Source organism: Passer domesticus, unplaced genomic scaffold (assembly GCF_036417665.1).
Source record: "Passer domesticus isolate bPasDom1 unplaced genomic scaffold, bPasDom1.hap1 HAP1_SCAFFOLD_44, whole genome shotgun sequence".
NCBI lineage: Eukaryota > Metazoa > Chordata > Aves > Passeriformes > Passeridae > Passer > Passer domesticus.
Window position 1 is genome coordinate 2,095,402 of NW_026990160.1, and position 25,605 is coordinate 2,121,006.

The window sequence follows — 25,605 nt, forward strand, 5'->3', positions numbered from 1 at the left end:
AGAAACTTTACACTCCCCAACATCCACCGCAACAGCAACTGACACACGTGTTTAAAAATGCCCAGGACAAAGGTAAAAGGCACAAACAAGATGCAAGAATTGTAGGCTTAGCATTCCCAGGGGATCCTGCAAGGAGGCCGCCAGCACAGGCACTGGTGTCTGTGGATGCAGCAGCTTTCACAACCCTCTAAGATCTCCCACAAGAAAACACCCTGAAGACTGGAACATCAACTGTTCCCTCAGCAGGTTAAACTGCATCCTCAAGTTTACATTCGGGTAGGATCCTGTTCTCAGCAGATCTTTAAGACTGAATAGAAACCAGCAAGGTCATGTCCAAATCCTTTTTTCCCCCTAATAAGCTCCTCAATAATATTTGAGAGGGGGAGGTGGATGGGATGCCAAACCTGTTCAATAAGCCCGTAGCAGCCAGGCAGGTGGCTGGGATTCCTAATCAGGAACTTCTTCTCATATGGCACCTTCAGGAGGCACTCATCATATTGCAGCACATGGGGGGACACTTGCAGCTTTGGAACGAGACATCTGGACAAAGAGATGAGCCCAGGGGAATCAGAGATACTGAGAGAATGGAGAACATTTACCCCCAAAGATTGTAAAACAGAGCATAACAGCCCTGTAGTGATCAATTGCCTTCTACATCTTCCCACTCCAACAGGTCTTGTCAAGGAGGGGCAAACCCTGAGAGGCAGCACCCAGAGGCTGCCAAGTGCCCCAGGCAGAGCACTTTGTCCCACAGCTGCCTCAGCCCCTCCTTTCCCCAGGAAGGCTTGCAAGGACTCCTGTAACACTCCCAGTGATCCATGAGCTCTGGAGGAGCCTTCCCAACAAGGAACAGAGCTCACTAAGGCTCAAGGAACACACAACTCTAGTGCCCAGGAAAAATGACTCCCTTCTCTGCCATGGTGCTGTTGCCCTGCCTGGGAACTCAGCTGCTTGCCCCAGCCTTGGAGGGCACGAGACACCAGCTGCCCTCCAGAGTGGCTGATCAGCCCCTCCCAGGCCCTACAGCTCCCTGGCTCCTTCCCTCCACAGCTCCAGGCACTGACTGTCCCCAGCCCCACCTGCTTGACAAAATGCCAGCCCAGGCACTGCCTGGATGGCTCTGCCTGGGAGAGGGAACAGCCCCAGGGAACTGCATCCCTCCTGGCATTCCACTGACACCCACAGCAGCACAGCAGGATGGAATTCTGCTGCAGCAACAACCACTTTTGCTCTCAGCTCTGAGAACATTCAAGCTCAGAGTGGGAAGCAGAGGGAAGGAGAAAATCTAGAGCTGAGCTGCCACATCAAGGGCTGCTTTCCCCTCCTGAGACCTTGCCCTCAGCACTCTTGCTGGCAGCCACTTCCCCCCTGCCACGTGCCCTCATGAACAGAACCAGAGCCTGGCTCTCAGCAGGCTGCTTGCTGTGTCCCAAACCAATGCACGGTGCTCGCACCCAGCACAACTCCACCTCTTGCAGCAAGAAGGAGAGGAGGCCCTGGGGACATTTGTTCCACCTCAAGCACCAAAAGCCAGGCCAAGAAATGATCTCATTCCTGGTGCCTTCAGAAAAGGGCCCAGGACCCTGCTGGGCTGGGAGCAGGGCTGCTTTTCACCACAGGCTGCTGTCCAAGCTCTGCTCTTCTCATGCCCAGCTGGCACAACATGAGCTCGTGAACCAGCACTTCTCCTTGGCAGCTGCAGCCAGCAAAGCCTGGGCAAGGCAGGGGCTGGGGGAGGCCAGGCAAGGGCTGGTACCTGGCTGTGATGACCAGTGATGCCACTGCCTTGCCAAAACCCTCCAGATCCACCAGCATTTTCCTGTAGAACTCCATCACCGAGTTGGAACACAGGGTCACCTGGTGGAAGAGAAGAACAGGAAATTCTTCCTTACAAAAGCTCATTATCCACGTGTGATATCCTCCAGTCCTTGAGGGAAGATTTTGTCTTAATTCTGCTGCTGCTCCATGTGTAGAGCACAGTCTCAAAGTAACAAAAGCCTTCTGGCAATAGCAGATGTGTTAAACACACCTTGCTATCAGGGCATAGCTCAGCTACATTAAAACATTAGACTAAAGCTCTACACACCACTGTATTCAAATTAAGGCCCCAATTTCTCATCTGACTACAATGACATAAATGCAGAAGAAATCTGACTTGAACACAATGAGTTCAGCTTTACAGCAGGAAGCTGAGGGCAAAGTGTGGCCCAGCAGGTGCTGGGCAGTTCATGGCTGCAGAGTTTTTTGTCTCCACTGGAGATTCCTGCAGTGAACACAAATCCTTCTGCTCCCCAGGAGAGGGAAATGAGACCAAGAAGAAAAGCTAACTGCTTTCTACAATGACATCCCTCTAACAGCCACCTTCTGCCCTCATCTTTGCTCTGCCCACTTGCAATCAAATAAATGGCTCTCAAGAACACAAGAGTGACTTCTGGCCTTGACCATACGGTATGTGACCTCAGCATATGATTTTGGAAAGAAAACAGTGCTCCTTGAGGAACACCCCGAGTAAGGCAGCTGGCAGAGGCCTCAGAGCAGTGCAGATCTCTCACTCACACCATGCTCAAAGCTGCAGCAGAGCTAAAGCCCTCCCACACTGCAGTGCAGCTGCAGCCCTGGTGCTGAAGCGTCTCTGGCTGGACTCTGCCCGTACCTGGATGTCCTGGTGTCCCTGGGGCAGGATGGTCCCTCGGCTGGGAGTGATTGTAAACTCCCGGGGCTCCACATAGAAGTGAATGCCCTTCCTCCAGGCTGGGTCACTGTGGCAGCGGATCTGATCGACGCTGTCCACGGCCGGCTGCGTGCCATCGAACGACATGCGGAGCTGGAACGTCACGGGCACCGGGGAGCTGTTAGTGAGCCGGCAGCGCTGGGTGTAGGGAAAGCCTGGGAAAGGACACCAACATCCATTGAGGCTCCCATCGTGGCATGACTCCTGCTGGGAATGGCCTGGCACGATGAAAGTGGCATTGGAGTTCAGCTCTGGATTATCTGAACTACAGCTCACCCAGAAGCTGCATGAGGAATGAATCGTCACTCAGTTCCCTTTGACACAGATTGCAGACTGCAGCCTTGAAAATGCCCACTCCTAGCCCTGCTGAACACTGCAAGCTTCTCTCTTGGCGATGGGGAGGAGCTGTCTCACCTGCCCCAAACCAGCACCAGTGATCTCCCAGTGATGAGTGTGCACCCAGACCGAGCATTTCCTCTGAGAATTCAAGCTGTCAAATTCCCTGTTCAGCCTGCCAACACTCCCACCCTTTTCAAGATAGATAAACAGTGAGTCAGCGTTGAGAAGAAGCTACAGCAAAAGAAAGTGAGGATGGAATCAGGAACTAGAACGTGAGGCAAAGCAGCCCAATGCAGCTTCTCTCTGCAGGATCCTTAAGGCATCTCTTGGTTTGGGCCAAACAGACTGAGCACGAGACAGCTCAGAGCCCACTCAACTGGAGGCACACCCAAGCCTTGCTTGGAGATTGGCAATGAGGAACCAGGTCCCACCTCACCCAACAAACAGGGACATCACACCCATGCTGCTCACTGGGATTGCTGCCTGCAAGGCTTTACCCCACTGGAGCTCTGGGATTTGCTTTCCATGCTGGAAAGCCAGAGATGCAGCCACTCATGGTGGGGATGTCCTGCAGAGCCCGGAGAGCAGCCACAAGCTGCTCTGCAGTGGACATCTGGCTGGGCTGGCCAGCTCTGTGGGGAGGAGACTTCTCCCCAGGCCTGCTCACCAAGAGGCACTGGAACACAGATGGGGAGAAAAAACAACTGCAGCTGCAGCCCAGAGCTTCTTCTGTGCCCATCCCAGTGAGCACTGCCAGCTCCAGCAGTGACTCCAGCAGGGAGGCAAGAGAGGCACAACAAGGACAAACACAGATGGCAAAACCTGCAGTGAGACTGAGCTCACGGCATGCAGACAACAGTCAACAGTTCCAAAGAAGCAAAGATACAACAGCTGCCTTCAGCTGAAGAGACCTTAGGAATGAAATCAGATCCAGCAGGATCAATCTCCTGGTTCAGAACCATAGTGCCATTGGTTGCCTTTCTTGTTTCATTTCTTCAAAAAGGCAACTTGACAAGTGCCTCCATGGTGATGCAGGGTGGGGAAGAAGCAGCTCAGGAAAGGCAAGTAGTTTCCTTAAAAAGTTCATGACCTTCCTTGTTCTGGGTTCAGGCTTGGTAGTGAATGCTCCCCTTGATCTGGGAAGGGGGATAGGGGTTTTGGGGGTTTTGGCCTGGGGGTGGGCTTTTCCCTTGGGGGTTTTTGGCAGCTGTGGCGTGATGCCGTGGGCGCTGTGCAGTGGGAGCTGAGGCTGGGCAGGGAGCGGAGCTTCCCTTCCTCCCGCTCAGGGATGGGAGCTCGGCCGCGTGCTGCTGCGGGAGGTTGTGTGCTTGGCCTGGGACTGCCCTGGCTGCAGCTCAGCCTGGCACCCACCCTGCCTGCCTTCCCCGCTGCTGCCTGCTGCTCTGAGCCACTGCCCACATCCCCCTGCCCTCTGTCCCTCTGCAAAAGGAGCATTCCCCTCCTTCCCTCCTTCCCTGCCGCTGCCGGCTGGCAGGGGATCACTGCCCTGCCAGAGCCCACAGCTCCTCCTGCTGGGATCCTCACTGCACCAAAGGGCAAAAACGGGACTTGGGAGCTGGCAAACATCTGCTCTTGTTCTCTGGGCTCTCCTGATATAGTCTGGGAAAGAACTGTTATTCCTTTCCCCATCGTTTGAGCCCTGTAATTTCAAAGGTATCATCATTTGGAAGGAGGGGCTCATCTTTCCATTCCAGGAAGATCCCCACCTTCCTTGGCAGACATCTGTCTTTTCAAGCAGGACAGAGACAGCAGAAAATCCTGACTTTCTCTGCCTTGCTTCTGTTTGATCTGACAATGGCCAAATGCTCCCTGCGGCACCAGCAGCCCTGCAGTTCCCACCCTGAAGAAGCTGCTGGGGCAGAGCAGGAGGGAGGGATGCTTTTCCCTTGGAAGGCACAGATCCCTCCCGCTGTGTCCCAGCCCAGGCAGCACTCACCAAAGGAGATGTCCCCGAAGTCGAGCTCAGGGAGGTCGAAGTGCAAACTGGGTCCAGTGACGCTGCCCCTGCATGGCGAGGACAGAGCAGGAAATGCCTTGGTTCAAGGAATTGCAAAGCTCCGGCTGGCGTGGCTCGGGGGCACAAACCTGGTGTCAGGGCACCATGCCTTTCAAACCAGCACACACCATGTGCTCAGCACAGTGCCCCGGGGCACAGGAGGCAGCTAAAGCCAAGTGGCCAGCAGCCAGCAGCCACTGATGGGCTCTGGGCACAGGGCAGGCAGGAAAAGCCCCCGGGATGCTGCTGGTCCCATGAAGGACCCTGAACACACAGCCAGACATGGCTGTGGACCTCAGTTTCCCCATCTGCAATGGGATGGGCATCAAGGTGTCCCCACAAACTTCTGTAACCAGCCCTTCCAGCCACAGGTTCCCTGCTTTGCTACTCCTTATCTGGAACTGCTGTTCTCATGGAGGAGCTTTCTCAGCAGAGTTTGACCCACACCATCATTACAGACACAGTTGTGAGCCATGAACCCAGGGCAGCCCCAAACATCCTCTGAAAAGAGCAGCAACACTTCTACACAGGGCACAGATGAATCCTAGAGGAAAGGACCAGCTTGTCAGCAGTGCAGCAGCTGGCACAGCCAAGAGCAACAGCTTCAACAACCAAACAAGGGGGTCCTGAATCTAGCACAGCACCTCACCTGTCCTTGAACTCAGCAGACACACTGCAAAAGTCACCAACACCCACTGAAAGCAGCACTTGAAGCTGCACAACACAGTTGATTTCATGGCTGATGCCAATTCATGCCCACTCTGCCTTGTGGTTAAAAATCCAGGCCCAGTGACCTGTGCCTTCTGTTGGATTCACAGCACTGCCCCTGGCTCTGCTCCACACATCTCAACAAGAGACACCTGCCCTTGCTCAAGGAGAAAGCTGCTGATGCACAAACATCCCATCACCAGTTTGGGGGAGGGACAGAGGAAAATCACTTATTGGATGGTGGAAGGTTCCCTCTTGATCTCCAAAATAAAAAAGCAGCACTTTTCCTCCAAAATCAAAGCCATCATCATTCTTTCTCCACTAGGGGCAGACCTACTCACCACTTTTCCCTTGCTAAGTAATAACTTCCTTGTTCTTTTTCATCCATCTCCCTTATCTTACTGCTATAATCCAGTGCAGATTGCTTTCATTTCTTCACTGCCTTGACCCAGTGCCTCCCAAGAGCAGCAGCCTAGCTCCAAAGCTGCAGAGCAGCCAGCATCAGCTCTCCTGCTCCCACTGCATTATCCTAGCAGCACATGGCTCAGGCTGGCAGGGACAGGACCTCGTGCTGCTGTGGTGCTGAGCACTGAGCTCTGCCTCCCCTATCATCACCCCTTGTCCCTTGTGCTGGGCCAGGATGATCTCTTGCCACGGCACCAGCCCAGGGGATGGTGCCCAAGTCCTTGGCACAGTTCCTGCTGCACAGTTCCCTGACTCCCACATCAGCCCTTGCCTGGCTGTGCACAGGAGGCACCAGAGCCCTCTGGGCACAGCAGCTGGGAGCACAGCTTGTCCCCCACAGCATGGCAGGAGAGGGGAGGTGAGGCTGCTGCTGCCCATCTGGCATGGATTATTGACAGAAGTTTTTAAAAGCACTGCTGCTGCTGCAGAATGCCCCAGGCTGGCCCATCTCCAAAGCCCTGGGGGCCTTGCTGGCTGTTCAGCTGGGACATCCCAGAGCAGCTGCTGCCCAAAGCTGATCCATCCCACTGCCTGCCATGGCCCAGGGCAGAGGGAGATCCCTGCAGGGAGGAGTCATTCCAGCTCCAGGTACCACACAGGGCAGGAGGCATCCTCCCACTAAAGCAGTGCCAGCATCAGAGCAGAGATGAAGACCTCAGCAAACACCTTTTCTCTCTGCTCCACCCCAACAGGGGGTAGCTGGGGCATGTCCCAGAGACAGCTCCAGATGTGCCCACCAAGCTCCCAGGGTCCTTACCTGATGGTCAGGATGGCAGCCGTAGGAGATCCAGCCACACTGAACCGGAATTCTTCCTCAAACCTCCCCAACACGGTGGCACTGAAGGAGATCTGGAGAGTCTGGGTCCCACCTGCTGCAATGATGCCCTCCTGGGGTGCCAACTTGAAGCCCAAGCCCACCTTTGTGGCTGCAGGGATGTATCTGAAGGGAGCATCAAGAGCTCCTTGGTTGATCAGGTTCACCTGCAGCAGCAAGAAAGCAAAGTGGAAATCCATGTGGAATCTTCCCTTCTTGGGAGTTATTGTCTAAGGATGCAATGAACAGCCAGAAAAGGCAGAAGATGCTTTGTGCTGCTGAATGGCACAAGTCAAAAGATACAAGAGGACAAGTTCTGCCTTTGGGTTTGCATGCAAAGCAGTGGCAGCTGCACAGACCTGCACTCACCCTGGGGTTATCCCATGGACACAGAGCACTGCACCTCTGGGCAGCATCACCCAGCTCATGGAGACCTGGCCCTGAGAGCAACGTGGGGTGATTGCAGCTGCCTAGTGAATCAGCACTGAGCTGCTGCTGCCCCAGCCTGCACAGCTCCAACAGCACCATCACCTCCTTCACCTTTTCCCACACCATGAAAACAAGACATTGCTAATGAGGCATCAGCAGCAAAATGTACAGACAGCACCATATTTTGGTGAGAAAACACAGAGTGTCTTTCTCTTCTACAGTCAAGCTTTTGAAAGTGTCTGGCATGATGTTTTTGCAAGCTTGGCACTATTTAGGGGTACAAAACAGGTAGAAAAATCCTTTGCTTTATTCCCAGGAACACTTTTCTCTTTCCAGAGCCAGAGATGCACCAAGGCTGAAGTGTGGCACTGGTCAGCAAGGGACAGAACTCCCAAGGCTTTCCTGGGACTTCCAGGAATGAGCAGGAGACCCTTGACTGGAAGCTGTTGGCAGTGGACTGAAGCTCAAAGGCAGCCAGTTGGTTCCAGCTGCTTCTGCAGAGCCCAGTCCAAAGGTGCCTTGTGTCTGGCACTGCCACAAAAGCCTCTGAACATGCAGCTTTTGCACCCAGTGCTGGTTTCACCTGCCAAGGCCTTGTTTTGCAGGAAGCCTCCCAGCTGATCCCTAAGGAAGGCTGCCCAAAAGCAGGGGCTGGGGCTTCATGAACAACAGACACACCTTTCTGACCCCCCAGACTGGACCAGCACATCAAATATTCCCTGCTCACAACTGCCCAGCTTGGCAGGAATTCCACAGCTCCACCAGGCTTGCTGCTGCCTCAGGAGCCATCAGCATCCATCCCCAGCCCTGCTGCTCACCTCACAGACATGGGGGGTGTTGACAAAAATGTCCCCAAGCTCCAGAGTGTCACAGCTGAGCTCCACCAAGGGTCCTTGGCCTTCCCCTCTGAGCTGCAGGGGCAGCCTGCTCTCACGGCCTGGGGAGAGATGTCCATTTCAGTACAAGCATTCCCTCTGTCACACTGTCTTTTCCAGGCTGCCTCAGTGCTAGTCCCTGACTCTGAGCTGGATGCCACCAGCTGCTGATGCTGCAGGACAAGATATGGACCCTTCTCTTCCCTCAGCAGATATCCCTTGGGGCTGACTTCTAATTCCTAACCCATTCCTCGGGCTGGTTTCCAATTGGAGCCACCAGTCTGCTGAGTTTCAAACATCTCTGGGGTCCTGGAGTGGCAGACCAAGCAGTAATGGGTAGAAATTGAAAGAAAGGAAATTTAGGTTAGATATTTGGGATGACATTTTTTCCTGTGAGGGTGGTGAGACACTGGAGCAGGTTCCCCAGGGAAGTTGTGCAGGTCCCAGCCCTGCAAGTGTTCAAAGCCAGGCTGGATGGGGCTTGCAGCTACCTGTTCTAGGGGGAGGTGTCCCTGCCCCTGGCAGGGGCCTTGGCACTAGATGATCTTTAAGGTCCACCCCATCCTTAACATACTGTGATTCTGTGCTTTCCTTCCCCTGCACCTAGAGGAGCTTGGAAATCCATTCAGGGAAGGCACAAAGCTCATCCAGAGCTGGGCAATTACCAAACTACCTGGCCCAGCAGCACAGCACTTTGTTGCCCAAGTCCTCACCTTCTGACCCTCAGCACTGGGCTCTGTTTCCACAGACTGAGAGCTGCAAGGTGACAGCTCCCACACAGGGAGAGAAGCAGCTGCTGGCCAAGGCTGCTCCTTCTACCAACAGCCTGGGCTCAGTGGGGCTCAGCCCCCTCTGCTCTGCTGCTGTCTGGCCAGTGGGAGCTGATCCAGGCTCAGGGAGCACATTTCTAACCCAGCTCCTGCCACCTGATGATGGATCCATGTCCAGTGGAGCCATCCTGGAGGCCAGGGGCCTGCAGGGGCTTAGTGCTTGTTCACTGAAGCTGCTCTGCTCTGCAGCTCTCTGGCCTTTGAGGAAATGCCAGCAAAGGCATGGCATGAAAACCTCTCCCTGCACTGCCTGGGCTGTGCTGGGATCAGGAACCCAGACACAGCACTCTGAGCCCTGGCCTTGCACGGGACACTCCCTGGGAGCTGCAGGGCCACTGGGGATGTGCCAGCACTGCCCTGCTGGCCAGGGACTCTTCCCAGCACTGCCAGGGCAGCCCAGTGGGCTCAGGCTTGCACCATGGCTGCACTGAGGGGGAGAAGCAGGGCAAAGGAGCTGCACCTGAGATGCTGCAACAAGCCACACTTTGATACTCCACTGCTTCCAGGGGTTTGAAAGTCATCTTGATTTTGGCCGAACCATCTGGCTCGATTTCTCCCTCCTACAACAGAAACAGCAAAACATTTCTCTTCAAACTTCACATTTCTTGTTTTCAACCATAGTCCTGTAAGCCTTTGTTTAGAGCATCAGTGATGAGTGAACAACACAAGGAGCCCAAGGAAACCCTGCAAAGGCAGCTCAACACAGTGCTGGAAGCTCTCAGTGCTGGTCAGGTCCCACTCTCCACAATTTCCTACTGCTCTGACACAAGCTCTTGCTCACATCATGCTGCTGTCAGCTGCACTGGGATGTAACTGCCAATGTGCACTGGTGGCTCTTCACAAGGAGAGATCATGATCCCCTCCCCCAGAAATAAAAATATTAGTTTAACCTGTTTTGAAAGAAAGCAGAGGTTGGGATTATTCTGGGCTTTACTCCAAGGGGAGAAGGGATTTTGCACTGTGCAGACACCAGGCATTCATCATCTCTCACAATGCCAGTGCTCAGAATCAGGGCTCTGGCTGATGGCAGCACGTGGCAGTTGGCTTGCAGAAACAGAAAAGGAAAAGGTTTTCTGTCCCTGTGTGCAGGAGAACTCAAAAGGCCCAGTGAAACCTTCCAGCCTTGTGTCCAGGCTCTCAGATGACACTGGAAGGCAGACTCAGAAATAGTGCAAGGCGTGGTTACAGGAGGCCATTGGCATTTCTGGGATTAACCTTGGGCTGAGTTTGGCCTCCTTTTCCAGCCAACCATTGCCAGCTTCAGGTCAGTGTGTGAGCTGGCAGTGCTGCAACAGCCTCTGCTGAGCCCCACGTGTGGGGGCAGCCCCTGCCTACAAGAACTGCTCCCTGTGACACTGCAAGGACACGCACGGAGTGCCCTGAGCTCCAGCCCTGGCAGCAGAGCTGGGCTTTGTCAGGCTCCCAGCCCTGCCTTGACCCTCCAGGGCAGAAATGCTTTGAGCATTTTAGCATTTTTAGGTGAGCTCTGCAGCTGCACCAGAAACTCAATGCCCTCCCTCCCAGCATGTGGGACCAGCTGAGGATCTGCCCAGTGACCACAGCCAGGGTTGCAGTGGGTGGGAAGAGGAAGAGGGAGAGGAGGAAGAGGAGGAAAATGAGGTTCTCAGCTATCACTTACCATTGGCTCAATGACAGAAACGTCATCAGAGAACATGGGGTCCTGGTGCACCTTTGCCATCTCCCGCGGGGCCCTCAGGCTGGCAGCACGATCTTCACAAGAGCCCTTCTCCTTCCCTGTTTCTTTCTCCTCCATTAATTTTTCCAGCCACAGCTCTCTCTGTGACTGCTGAAAAAGACTCTGCCTGCAGCCAGAGGAGAGACAAAGCCAGCAGGTCGTTTAATAAGCCACAGATTTGCAGAGAGAAGTGCGAGTGCAGGAGAGCAAAGCACCTGGGGAGGAGCAGCAGTGTGACAGATGAGCAATGCCACGACTGACTCTCACCATTAACAGACAAATACCATGTCGATAGGTTAAGAAAAGGGTTTTTTACCCCCTGAGTTGTTATCAAGGGACAGCTGGGGTTGGGATATTTGGGAGGGTCAGCTTGTCACCATGGTGACATCTGACCTCCAATCAAGATTGGAGGAAGTGAACTCCACCACAGGACAGCGAAGAAGGGGTCGATGGTCAGAATTTTGGGAGAGGCTAAAGGGTTAAAAGGCAAAACCTCCATTGTGTGGGCGAGCACACCTGGGGAAAATCCTTCCGTAACATCTTCTCTATCCAGTCTTCTGTTGTATTTTTGATAAGGTTTAATCAACCTTTCTAAACTTAGGAAAAGTGAGTGGCTATTTCTCACAAGCAGCCGCTCCCCAGCAAGGGCTGACCCCAAGCCCTGGGGGTCCCAGAGGGATCACAGGATAACTTGCTGTTCACTGGCACAGCAGGTAGTTTTACTCCACACCTGCAGGCTGGCGAGAGGTTTCCAAAGCCAGAATCCCTCAAGGGAACCTCCTGGCTCAAAGCCTCTGCCAAAACTGAGGGACAATCCACCAGCCACTTCAAGTGGCTTTTCCTCCCACTGAGCTGCTGGGGGAGGCAGATAAAGATTATGGAGCAGGACTTCCCTGGGAAGGGGAGACAGAGTTGGGTTGCAGCTCCATGTTACCAGCACTGTGAAAAATGCCTATTATATTATTGGCTTTTTGCAAATAGTAAAATGAATACTATATGTGTGATGTTGGAAAGTGATGTTGTATTAATCCTTTTTTACAGACCAAGGAATAATAACTGTTGAATTTGCAGTGTGGTTCTTTGGTCTGTTTTACCTTGAAAAGATCCTGATTGAGCCTAAAAAGGGCACATTTTAGCAGTACTTAAATGAAAGGTACGCTAAGAAAGGGAGCAGTCAAAACTCTGAAAGAGTGCAAATGCACATTAGAGCAATACAGTGACATGGAAACCCAAAGGAGGATGCCATTTACACTCTGAAGGATCCAATCCCAGCTCAATGAAGCACCATGAACAGGAGCACATCAAGGAAGCGGAACAGGAGGTTTCTGTGTATTTACCAGCAATGCAGTCTGGGACTGTGGGTTGTCACCCACGCTGGTAACTGTTTGCTTGGCCCAGCAGAGAAACTCTGTGCAATGTGTTGGAAATAATTATGCAGATGTGTTGGTGCACTTTGGATTTAACAGCAGCAATCAGGATTGGTCACCAGGTGAACAGCTCTTGCCTGACAAACACAAGACTCTCTGCTTTGATGCTCAGGGAGAGCTCAGGGGAAATGTGCTTCTGCCCAGCAGCTGCTGGCCTTTGTGCTTTTGTACAGCCCCACTGAGGAAACAAAAGTTCCTGGCCTTGGTGCTTTGCTGCTGCTCAATCTGTCACTTCCAAGTGTCTTCTGGGGACTTTGGTGATGAATGCATCACACACAAAAATAAAGAGAACATCTGCCAAGCTGAACTTTGTTCATGTCAGCAGTGATGAACTTGCTTCAGGTTCAGCTCATGAAGGACCTATTGCTGCAATGATGGGCCTGACCAGTTCCCATTACCACTGGGGAGAACATCCCTGCTGGCTGAGGGAGAAGCCTTAGGACAGCAGTGCTTATGTGCTGGATGTGAGGCTTTGGAGAGAGGGGTGGAAAGACAAGGCCCCAGCAGCCCCAGAGCTCCTGCATGTGCTCCAGGGCTGATGCCAGGGCTGCTGCAGCTCTCTGCTGGGGCTCGGGGGGATCAGTGCCTGCTCTGGGCAAGGCACAGCATTTTGTTCTTATTCTTCTGCCAAAAATTTCACTGGAACAGAGAAGCTGCCAGTTAAGGGAATCCCTGGCCACACTTCAGCACTACATTCCATTCCATTCCATTCCATTCCATTCCATTCCATTCCATTCCATTCCATTCCATCCCATTCCATCCCATTCCATTCCATTCCATTCCCACTGCTGCCCCATGTTACATGCTCCTGCCCTCAGATGGCAGGATGGCAATAACACTCCTGGGGGAGACTTCAGGGCTTGCCTGAGAAAGAAGGGATCTTCTTCTTTTCAAATTATCAGGAGAAGAGGATCCAGCCCAGTTCAGGACTCAGTTTTCAGGACTGAAAAACCAAGTGCAAATCAGCCCCTGCATCTCCTACATCCCAGCCCGGGCTGTACCCACCAGACTCCTCTGTTCCTGCTGGAGCAGTCATCTCTCACACAGACCTGGCTCCCCAAGACCCAAGGACACAAGCTCTACAGCTGAACTTAACTCCTCTGAATTTCAGCCAACATCACTAAGCTGTTCCCTGAGCCCACAGATAGAAGAGCTGTGAAGGAGACATCCCTGACATTGGAATAACCAAATGAAAATACCACTGCCAATAGATGGGGCTGGCAAGCTAAATTTTTGGCCTTTTATCTGTGAATTGTGAGCTGTTCCTTAAGATAGTTCTCATCCTGTTAGATCTACCCTTTCAATGAATCACTACTGCACCCTGACAGGCACTACCGCACTACTGACAGGCAGAAAAGATAAGGTATGGAGAGGGTTTGAATAGGTTGTTTTCTTCTGCTTTTTAACTAGGGCCCTTTGTATGTTTGTTTCCTTGCATGGCATCTAAAGGCAGGTGCAGATCTCCCAATGGCACCTGGCAATCCCCAGACACTGCTCTTGCTTTGAGCAGTGTGTCTGCTCAGATGATTGCCAGAGCTCCCGTCCAAAAGTTATTCTATACTTTTCTCTTCTAAATCAGCCCAATTGCTTTTCAAATATTCACTAAATGTCTCATATTTCCTACACACCTGTGCAAGTACCCATGGGCATGTGGTATATTGATAGGTATTAGAGGAGCTCGACCATCATGAAAGTTCCCAAGGAAGAATTCATGATCTTTTGTCAAACACTTAAACCAAAATGAAGAAAAAAAACCAGCAGAAACACAGGAACTTCAGAGCATTCAAAAAGAAATCTCAATGAAAAGGGGCCACAACCTTATTCGGAGATTTAAATCATCTGTTTGAAATTTTAAACTGGCTTTCAAAGGTTCATCATGGAACACAAGAGGTGACTGATGCCCTCAGCTGACAAGGGAAAGCAGATCAGCTTCAGGAACAGGACTGCACTGGCTGCCTGCAGCACAGCTCATGTTGGGCATCTGATGCAGGGACCCCTGCAAAGCCACGTGCCTGTGGCCTCCCAGAGAATGGCTCTGTTTGGCTGACAGTGCTGAGAAAGCATTTCAGGAGCTGCTTGTGCTCAGCAGGGTGCAAGCCAGCTGCCAACATGTTGCAGCAGCCTCCAGGAAAGCTGGGACAGAGAAAGCTCAAAGGCTGCATCCTGCTCAGAAGACCGAAAGCGAGAGCAGCTGCCATCCATCCTGCTCCCTTCCAGCCAGGGCTGCAGGGATGCTCAGGCTCCTTTTGTTGCTCTTTCCCAGCCCTGTTATCACCCAAAGGTGTTTTGCACAAGGACAGATCCTCACCTCTGGGTGCTCAGCTGGAAACGAGCTTCCAGGTTCCCGGTGTTGCGGAGCAGCAGAGTCTTCTGGCTGCTGCACTTCACTGGACATGTGGAGAAGTCCAGCTGGTCAGGGAAGTCCAGGATAGCTCGGGCAGCAATGGCCCGAATTGGCACCACTATCCTTTCCCTTTCAGTGACACAGACCAGCTGGTGGGAATAATCCTGCAGGAAAAGAAACTGCCTCAGCACAGGGCATTTAGTGCCGTCCCCATGGCAGAAGAAAAACCATTTCCTATAACCCTTCAAGGGCATCAATTTACCTATCCCACCCTAAATGAACACTAAGCTCTACTGTTATGTCACATTTTAGAGGCACTAGTGCACTTTGCAAAACCTATCTCAGTGGCATTAAGCTCTTCTGTCACTTGGTCATCCAGAGAACTGCCCTAGGCCACCATCATTTTTACTCTACATTTTAATGATGTTAAAGAATTCCTAAGTCCCTTCTAAGGAACATGGAGCTAGGGAACACAGGACATTCCTCTTTAGCTTTCTATATTCCCACTGTTTGAGAACAGGACAAAGTGTTCAACTGACTCGAAGCAGCAAAAAAAAGATGAGAAAACAGCTGCACCCAAAGAGATCCTGCACCTCTGGCTTGGTATAGAAACATCAGCTGCCTCAGAACTCCTCTCCAACCAAGTCAGGAGGAGAACAGTGCTAAGAGGCAGCAGGATGCTGCTGGAAAGATCCTCTCTTTGTTTCCCTGCAAGGCTTCCTCCCTTCCATGCCATGTCCTCAACCCTTCTGGATGAACAAGCCCCGAGATCCCAGCACTGAGATCAGACTTGCCAGGGCCTCAGCACTGCTGTTCAAACCTCCAGACAAAAGCACCTTTGGCACGCAATGGGTGCCAGCTGACAGAGCAAGCACAGGCACAGGCATGAAGACAGAGGCACAGCAGCGTCACTGCCAAGGGCTCTGGGCTCACAGCTCTGCCTGCAGCTTGCACCTGCCCTACACCAGCTCCTGCAGGCAGCTGTCCAAGTCCCTGCAGCTCAGCAACCTCCTGCTGGCCAAGGGCACCCAGAGCCCAGGGTGCCTGTGCCAGGCCGGGCTCACGGGCACAGCACATCCTCTGCCCTGGCCCTGCAGCTGCACCATGCTCACTTGTGCTCTGGCACAGCACAGCTGCAAGGCTGCAGAACAGGGGCTGGGAAAAAGCACCGTCCTTGCTCCAGCCCAGGGGGAGGCAGGGAAGCTGTTGCCAGGCAGGAAGGAGGAAAGCTCTCTGACCTCTTTGTTCCTCCAGTGTTTTCCATCATCATGAAACCCCTTCCACTGTACCTAGAGATGGCCCAACATCTATCAACAGCCCTCTGTCATTTTCATCCTGCTCCCTGGGCATCTTCCCTTGGCAATGCTCAGGGATGTGCAGGGAGGGGAAGCAGAGCCTGTCAGGCCTGGCTGCAGTGCCTGGCAGCCCGTGCCAAGCTGGGACTGGCTGCAGGCTGCCTGCCCATGGCCTGGAGCCAAGCTCCCAGCACGGAATGGGCTGCACCCAGAGTGCAGGGAAAACAGTGGCTTTGGAGAGCATTCTGTGTTTTGGCTCCTCCAGGCTCACCTTGTTCTCGCCGGGGCTGAAGCGGATGCGCACAGGGACAGACACGGCCGGCACCAGGAGACGGTAGGCATCGTTGGAGCCCATGACCTGGAAGTAAGGTGATCTCTCCATGGAGACCTTCACCACATGAGGAAACTGCAGGAAAGACATGAAACAATGATTTTGTCACTTGTGGAAACAGGATGAGAGGAGACCTGTCCATGCCCTGGTGTCATCCCTCCTTGACCCCTTTTCCAAAGCACTTTCAGCTGTGCATGTACAGGCACACAATTCATGAGGGTGAACTCAAATTCCTTCTGTCTGGCTCCAGCATTCTGACCAGGCCCAGTAGGGCAGTGCCTGGTGGGAAGGAAGGGCCGAGCAGGTCAGCACCAGCAGGATGGAGACAGAGCACCTGAACCAAGTCATCTGCACATTCAACAAGGCCAAAAAACCTGCTGGCTCCTGCCAGCACACAGCCATGCAGTCGTGTTCCAGAGGGGGAATGTGCTCCCTGAAAGCAAACCAGCACGTTGTCCTGGGGGAAGGAAGGAATTCCCTTCTAGTACATCAGGTTTGGGTAGGGATGTTCTGGGGATACAGTCATGCAGGCAGACCAGCAAGAAAGGAGACCAAACACTGTGGTCTTACTGGGAATAAAAGCAAACCTGAAAAGCCAAAGAGGGAACACAGCAGGACAACCCCTAAAACAAGGAGGTGGCAAAGAGAATTTAAATGGGCAGTAAAGCAGCAAGGAAGAGTCATAAAACCATGAGAGCAATCAGCTTGTCAAAAGTGACAGAAACACAGACAGGCTGTGCCTATCACTATGGGCTTCAAAGGCATTTTCTGCCTGGAGAAACAGGACCAGCAGTGTGGTTCCAATACTGAAAGACAATTTTGGCTCTCCAGGGATTCTTGCTGCCTGTGCAGGCAAGCTGGGCTGCTGGGCATTCCTGCCTGCAGCCATCATGCCAGGTTCTGCCCTCTGGGATACACAGACACAGCAAACAAGCATTTTCTAGCACACTGATATCATCAACCAATGAGCACCAAAATGCTCTCAACAAGTCTAAACCAGATGACTTTGACTCCCTCCTGTCTCTTCTCACCAGCCCACTCTTGGCACAAGCCTCTTTTGAGAAAATGTTTTCCCTGACTGAAATTCCAATGGTCTCCGTTTTCCTCTTTACAGTGGAACACAACTGCTGACATTTTTCAACTTTTCCCCTCAAAGCTCTCTTGGGAAACCGCAAAACAACCACAATTTCTACAAGTGAAGGTGAAAACCTCCAGGAGCACGTGGCTTTGGATGTGCTGTGGTTCTCCAAAGGGAAAGCAGAGCACAGTGTTGCTTTTGGAAAAGCTGAGCGGAGCTGGATGAAGCTTAGCAGGAGCCTCAAGTGGCACCTAAAGGGCTCCCTCTGCTTCTGCTACGTCACTCTGATTCCAGGGCTGCTTCACAACACACCTCCTGCAGTGCCAATGCCATTAATGAAAAGTTATTCCAGCATAAAGTGCACAAGACTCAGCCCCTGAGCTTTGACTGTGAGCTGCACAAAGGGAGCCCAACAGGCTGAGAGAGGCAGAGGAGCCAAGATTAACCAAGGAGACACAGGAGGTGGTAAACACTCAAGGCAAAGCACGAGAGCAGATAAGAACTGTACAGGCCTCAACACTCCTACCAATCCAGAGCTTTCAAGAGAAGGCACCTCCTTTGGGACAGATACCGTCAACACATGGCCAAAGTCAGGGGAGAATTCCCAGCACAGGAAGGTTTCCACCATCTTGCAGAACAAAGGTGCTGAGACATTTTCTTCTGGACGTGCTGCAGCAGATACCCTGCTTTGCTGTACACTTCGGGAATTACAGCTCTCTCCTCTTCCAGCACAGTGTTAAAGCTCTGTAGAAACCTAGGCCAGGGCACTGGGAATATTTCTCTGTCTGCTCTGGGCTGTCCTGACCCCCGGGGGAGCACTGACTTTGACCCTCATTCATGGAGAAACTTTCCTAGACGTCAATATAGGCTAGAATCCACAAAAGCGTGAAATAGATTATAGAGAGTAGTGTAGGTGTATCACTTGCTGAGAAATTTAGGTTTTGGGATTTCTGTGGATAGAAGCAAGATGGAGGGCACAGGGTGTCATCCTGAGTTTCTTCTTCATGCTTCTTCTTCCTTCTTCTTCATGGGTTTGGGTGGCATTGTGTAATTGGGCAGAAAAGTCCGCATTGCATGCTTCCAGGGATCAGTTATTGGCTTAAAAGGGAAAATAATCCAGGTGTCCTTTCTGAATTGGATAGCTTAGTCTTAAAAGACTTTGTAACAAGAGATTGTTAGCCATTTTGTGCCTTGCTAATGACAAGCTGCCGAACTCATGGTTGTGAGACTGTTTTACTGATAAGAAATAATAAACACCTGAGTCTGAACGTGAACTACCATCTCGAGTGCCTTCAATCCCGACCCAGAGAAACTGATAAATCTCCATATCCCAGCACTTACCTTGTCCACATTCATGAAAGACACTGTCATTTCAGAGACATCATGAGTGTTGAAGTTCTGAAATATCACCTCTGGTGGGGAAATCTGCAACAAGTTCTGCTTTGGGGGAGCTGACGGCAGCTGGAGAGGCGAGAGAGAGCAGGGAGAGCTTCAGCTGCTGGGAGGAAGGCTCATGAAGGACAATCTTACACTGACCCCAGTGAAGTGCAGACTCTGGGGGAGCACATCTGCCCAGCCCACACTGGGCAAACAGTGGCTCACCCACCTCTGCTCTGAGCTGATGGAGAGCTGCTGGCCACACAGAGCAGGCTCCAGCCAAGCTGCTCTTTTGACATGTATTTCTCCAGCTTTCATTCTCCACAATGCCAGGCAGCACTTACCTTAAGCACAGCCCTGTGCCCATGCGGTCACAGAGCTCTGGGGCACTGCCTGAGCACTCATGGAGTAAGTAAAACCCATACATTTACATCAGACTCCATGGGAAACGATTTTGCGATGTCCTTCACTCTGACACAGGGAAACCGAGGCCCACACAACTGCAAATACCTTTTTTGATCTAGAACTTAGGCACCAGTAGCAGAGGAGGTGTGAGAGATGAGGTGATATTTGGCTGAAGCCAAAAGGTTATCAAGTTAAAGAATGAAAGTTGTTGATTCTCTGTGGTGTTTGGGGTTTGGATTTGTTCAGGTTAGTTTGTTGGGTGTTGCTGTGAGAGGAACAGGGTTGAAGACCTGACCAAAAGGAAGCAGGGTGAGAGGGGAGGGGACAGAAAAACTGGCGTTTGGAGGGAATGGAAGTTCCCAAGTACCCATCCAAAGGGCAAGGGGACAGAACAGCCCTCACCGGGTATAAAGGGGATAGAAAGATTGCCATTTTCTCAGAGGGTGTGTTTGTTCATCTTCAGGAGGAGGGAGACACGCCCGGCTCAGCTGAGTCCTTACTAATAAACAGTTTCCTTTTGCTTCAATGATTTTGTCCCCTTTCATTGTATTTAAAAGTGAGTGCATTTCTAACAGAGGTAAAGGCAAAAATAAAGTACCACAGAAGTTAGGAAAAAGACAAATGAAGTGAATGCTGAATGAGGATAAGGTTCAGTTATTTTCTCAGCAACTTGGGTAAAAGTAGAGTTGGTATCTCCTTTTTCCATGAGCTTTAAATAGGTGCTTTCTTGTCATTATTGCTACCTTACTTGATACCATTGTAGAGGCATGTCTGGAATGACACAACAGCAGCAAATGCTTCTGGAGCAGAGACATTGCTTGGAGAAAACTCTCCCCTTCTCCAGCACACTGCTGTCACTGCAGAGACACCAGCAGCTCTCCTGTGTGACTCCACGGCAGACACAGTCTGCTGAAGGGAGTGCCTGCAGCACACTGTCCCCCACTTGTGCCCTTCTCTGAGGTGTTCCCAACGCCCCTCTCCAAGGCAATCCTTAACCAGTGTGTTCAATGTCTCTTGCTGCCAATTCACTGCTCAACAGTGTGATAAATGAATGGGATTCGTGCTAACAATTGGAACTATATTGATATTTTAGAAAATATATGTTAAAAAGTCCTAGAGGAAAAGGATATGTAATTAGTGTCACAAAACAGATGTTTTCAGATGTTCATGAGAAAATAGGAGACGGGATGTAGTGTGAGATAAGTAAAATCCCAAAACGGAATAGGCCTCGGGATAATTAAAGAATTGGCCTTGAAATGGACAAAATTAGGATGATTCTAGGTGTTTATGAAATAATATAGCTTATTTTTGGAATATAATGCTGGCTTCTATAACACAAGACCTGGGACGCATGTGCAGCCTGTGGGGTTGTTCAAAGGACGGTGAGGATGAGGAGAAGCCTTCATCGGAAGCAACCAGTGAAAAGCCAAAAGACCCCTTGGAAACAAGCTGAGCATGCACTGTGCAGTACAGTGACATAGATTTCAAGAATTGAAAACAGGAGGAGATTTACAAAAAATTGTTGATGAACATGTATTAGCATACAGTATATAAGTTGTGTTTGGGTTCTTTTCTCTTTTGTACGGGAGGCAGGGTGAGAAACCCCCCCATACCCTGATTGTACCCCAATCAGTTTTGCTTGTGCTTTAGCCTAACCACTGCCAAATTATTTTGTATCTATTTGATTACATTTGATTGCATAATTTTATATAAAATTGCTGCTCAATTAAAATTGCTGCTAAATTCTAATTTTGTGGTTTATTAAATTAGACATATAGGACCTCATTCATAACACCAGCCCACCTTGGTCACCTACCCTTTTGGACTGTGCTTTCTACTGAGCCAGTCCTGCCACAAAAGCAGCTTGAAACACACCTCTAAGTAGGCACTGATCCACAGAAAGCACATCCACTCCCCTCTGCCCAGGCTGAGTCCCCTGCACATCTGGCAGCCTGCAAAATCTAACACCCCGTCAGGGTCCAACACATTGTTCCAACCCAAAGCAGGAATGCAATTGGTTTTGTTAAATCTGAAGGAATTCCTGCAGGTCCTGGGCCTTCCAAGGCCAACGCTGCCACTGTGGAGGGAATCCTGTGACCCCGAGCGTTTGATGGTGACCGCACCAAAGCAAGAGGTGGCTCCTTCAGCAGGGGAATGAATGGCACATGGCAATGCTGTGCCTTTGTGTCCCCAGCCTTCCCCCATTGTTTTAGCAATGGCAGCCACACTCCAGCACAGCCCAGCAGCTGCAGCAGAGGTTATTTGTGTTGCCTCAGTGCACATCAGGACTCCCAGTCCACCACTGCCAGCAGCTTGCAATGACAACAGCACCTGGACACGGAGGTGTTTTGCTGGAGGCAAGCCTGTCACAAGCACACACCCTCTTCAAACTTGCCATCAAGCAGAAAGGAAAAGAGCAGGAAAAGTCTACCTTTGGACCAGTCTTGCTCAGGCCTACCCATGGGCCAATTCTGGGCAGAATCCTCCCCCCAGTGCTGGCCTCCTTCTTCGTGTTGGCAAACTTGTCCTGCTGGAACTTAGAGGGAAACAGCTGAAAGGCAAAACAAACCCAAAAAAAAAAAACATATCAGCAAGAAGCTCAGAGATGTGCTTGTTCAGAAAGGCATTTCTTGAGCAAGTGGCACTGGTGAATAATTTATGATCACAGCCACTAGGACACTTCTGGAAGCCCTGTAAGTTGCTTGCTGAAATGCATAGCAAGAATAAATTAATAATACAGGGTGCAATACACATACTCCAACCACATGACTGTGGCCCATTAGTCTCTCTGTGAGCTGATGTGACATGTTTGGGGATTTCTGCTCTTTGGCCATTTGTTTCCTCTTATGTTTCATAGGATTGAGGCAGTGACCTTTTCAGAGAGCGGGAAGGAGCTCTCAGAACTGCCCCAACTCCATCCCTGCACAACACTCACAACTCACAGCAGGAGACAGCACTGCTGGCTGAGTCCAAGAGAAGCAAGAAAGAAAAGCTGTACCAAGAGGGAGGTGCACAGGAATGTGTCCAAGTTTTAGCTCTCTCTGTTAATGAGCATTTGTTTCCTCTGTCTGGGCTGACAGAGCCCTCCAGAGAAGAAACAGAGGCATTTCCTTGACAGAGCCTCAGCAGTAGGACATCTTCAGCCCAGTGAGCTCCAGACAGCAAGGGACCTTGGTGGCCCTGACTGCAGTGCTGCCTGCAGGGCTGGAGCTGCGCCCACCCAGGAGCTGAGAGAGAACAGCTGCTTTGGGAGCTCTTCTGGCTGGGACCAGCCGTGGCTCTCAAGGCTTTGGGCACAGTTTGAGCTCTCCCCCCACATGCCCAGGTGCCCAAGGGCAGGTTGGTCACAGCAGCACAGGGCAGTGCCCAGCCTGACAGAAGGAATTCCTGTGGCAAAGGGCAGGCACAGAAGCACATGCTGAGGGCTTCAGCTGCACATTGCTTTCACTTGGCTCCCGTGGCACAGCCAGGCAAGGCGCTGGGCTGTCCCTGAAACATCACACAGTGTTCCCTACTGCACCAGGACAGCCCCCACCAACAGCAGCACGGCACAAAGAGCTGGGCAGGGGCTCTGCAGCTTCCCAGCACTGCTGGACAACAGGGGCAGGGACACCAGGGACACCAGGGCACTTGCCAGCCTGAGCATAGCCCCACTGGCTACTCACAGTGTTAGGCTGCAGTCTTTCCCTCAGCAAAAGACGAGGTGTTGGTGTCTTTTTCGGGAATCCAGAAGCCATTTTGAAGGGAGGATGTCACAGAGGAGCGACAAGGCCTCAGCAAAACTGGAAGGAGAACAATGGAACTCTGAAAATCCAGAACCCAATTCATGACACACTCAAGGCATATATGCTGCTAAACATTTTATATCATTTGAAAGTAGCTAAGTGCTTGCTCGGCATAAGTAGCTAGTATTGTTAGGCCTCTAGTTGGACTTTATTTGGACTAGATGGCTCCCTTGTGCAATTCAAAAATGGATCTTGCTGAAACCTGGAGCTAAAAACGCTGAACATTAATAATGCTTAGAGCAGACACAGCTGTAGCTTAAATATTACTTAAAATCAGCTTGAGTGGGCCTCCTCTTCTTTAGGCTAAACACCCCCTGCTCTCTCAGCTGCTCCTCACTGGACTTGGAAGAGACTGCAATGTTATGGCTCATGGCTTAAATATTGCTATAAAGGACGTTTTGCCCACTGTGACAAAACTGTAGAAAGAAGCTGAGAGCACCCAAGCCCACCCTTCCCTGAAAATGCCTCCTGACTGGAACTTGGGACTGGGAGTTCAGCCCCACAAGGGAACTTGAGACAAGATAAAGGTGACACTATTGTCCCATTAGCTCAGGTCTCCAGAGAAGTGAACAAGGCCAAGGGAGAAAAATAGATCCACAACAAAGCCAAAGCCAGCAGCTCTCCTGAAAATCAGTTCTGTCTGCCTTCAGGCTGGGCAGGTCATAGCCACAGACTGCTCTGCTGAGGCCAGGTTTGCACACAAACCTCCCATCAACAGAGGGGCAGGAGGAAATTTAGGGTCTGTGGCACAACCTCTGGTAAGGGGCAGTGGACACCCATCCTCCCTCACACAAACTGGCTCAGCTCTAAAACCCCCCACCCCCAGAAGGTCCAGGGGACATTCCCATCAGGGGCATTTCAGGGGGTGTCATAGCCCATCAAAGACCCCCACAGTGCCCCCAGAGCCATTCCTGAGCCCTTGCACCAGATGATTGCAGGACATGCAAAGTAGCACAACATATCCAAAAATCCACAACCCAATTCATGGCAGACTCAAAGGATATACTGGTGCTAACGTTTTTCTATTATTTGAAAATAGCAATAGACAGTCAAACTTGCCCCACCCCAGGGAGGTACCTGGGCTGTCCCACCTTGCCCAAATCTGCATTCATCCATTGGAATCTTACATTTTGCAATACCTCACCACAGAGAAGATCAGAAGAGGATTTTATGGTATGCCAATGGGATCCATGGAATGGTGATATTTTTTACTTAATCTGTCATTCTCTTTCTTCCCCCTCTTCCCAACCCCATCTCCACCCCCTTCACCCCACCCCCCCGCCTTTTTCCATTCCTTTCTCTCTCTTCCTCACATTTACTGTTCCATAAAATCCAGACTACTGACTTTGGCAAATTGCCTCGTTTGCACCTCAATTCAGAGGCCTTTCCCTAATAATTTTAATAACCAGATGATAACAACCCACGGAAACTTGAACAGAACTCATTCACCTTGAAGCAGTTTAAGCAATCACTATAGGGAAAAAAAAGTATAGATGAGTACATTTAGAAAATGTTGCATTTCTTTTCTTTGCAAGAAAAAAGCACAATCAGTAGACGAACTATTGTTCATCCACTCAGCTGTGCATGCCACTGCACTGCTGCACCAGAAGACTGGCATTATCCCATCCTGTATTTCCCTTTGGCATTCTCTCTCAGAGTGCACATGAGACAAAACCAAACAGTTCAACTTTAGTCAATCTTTACCTTCAAAGGAAATCCACGCTCTTTTCCAGAGGCCAATGCTCTGCACGTTGAGGAATCCTCTGCAGAGACCAATGCTCCGTGAATAGAGGACTCCTAGCAGAGGCCAATGCTCTGCACGTGCAGGATGTTGTTTGCAGAGGCCAATGCTCTGCAGGTTCAGGAATTCTCAGCGGGGCACAATGCTCCCTGAATTCAAAGGACTCGCTGGCAGAGACCAATGCTCCGCGAACAATTCACTTGGCGAATGGCCCAGTGTAGCTGCCTGTACGAGCCCAGGCTGAGCACACCCAGCCAGGGCCGCGTTCTCGGGCAACTGAGGCCGCGCCGCTGTCACAGACGCTGCCGCCCGCGCGGTTACCAGGCAACCGCGGCGCCCGAACCTCAGGGTCGGGCCGGGTTCCGGCGGGGCCGGGCCGGGTTCAGGCGGGGCCGGGCCGGGGCCGGGCCGCTGTGATTTTCAAATAAGATTCTCAATTGAACTACTGCCATAACTTTCTGAAGAGTCTTTCTGTAAGTATTAGCGAAAGCCTAAACTGTGGTGATAGAGGCACCTCTGTCAGGTCTGTCCCTTGCTCTCTGTGTAGCACTGGTGTTCTGTCCCGGCTGGAACAGCCGGAGGGGCTGAGCGAGCTGGGAAAGGGGCTCAGCCTGGAGAGGAGGAGGCTCGGGGGGACCTTGTGGCTCTGCACAGCTCCCTGGCAGGAGGGCGCTGCGGGTTCAGGAAGCGCCGGAGCGGCGTGGTTCCCTCTCTCCTCTCCCGCTCAACCTCTTCCTCCCTCCCTCCTCCTCCTCCCCCATTTCCGAAGCCCTCGCAGCCCACGGGAGGAGCGGAGATGGAGCCGGGACAGGGCGGAATGCAGAGAGGGGATGCCAGGTGTAGGAGTGACTGGGCTGTACTGGGACCATACTGGGATCATGCTGGGAGGGAGTAGGAGCAGCACGATGGCTGCAGCCA

General features: G+C 51.6%; 1 protein-coding gene and 1 pseudogene across 1 annotated transcript; both read right to left on the minus strand.

Annotated features, from left to right (window-relative positions):
* LOC135292707 (zinc finger protein 850-like) overlaps window positions 1-25,605 on the minus strand; it is a 216,147-nt pseudogene that overhangs the window by 113,964 nt on the left and 76,578 nt on the right.
* Window positions 302-24,945, minus strand: LOC135292681 (hydrocephalus-inducing protein-like). Its single transcript, XM_064406788.1, has 15 exons — window positions 24,651-24,945; window positions 22,827-22,943; window positions 21,593-21,712; window positions 18,721-18,840; window positions 16,242-16,376; window positions 14,640-14,839; window positions 10,848-11,031; window positions 9,669-9,768; window positions 8,322-8,440; window positions 7,018-7,241; window positions 5,028-5,095; window positions 2,654-2,886; window positions 1,757-1,857; window positions 405-540; window positions 302-307 (listed from the first exon to the last, which is right to left on the minus strand). The coding sequence occupies exons 2-15, from the start codon at window positions 22,896-22,898 to the stop codon at window positions 302-304; spliced, it is 1,818 nt and encodes a 605-aa protein (XP_064262858.1). The 5' UTR covers window positions 22,899-22,943; window positions 24,651-24,945.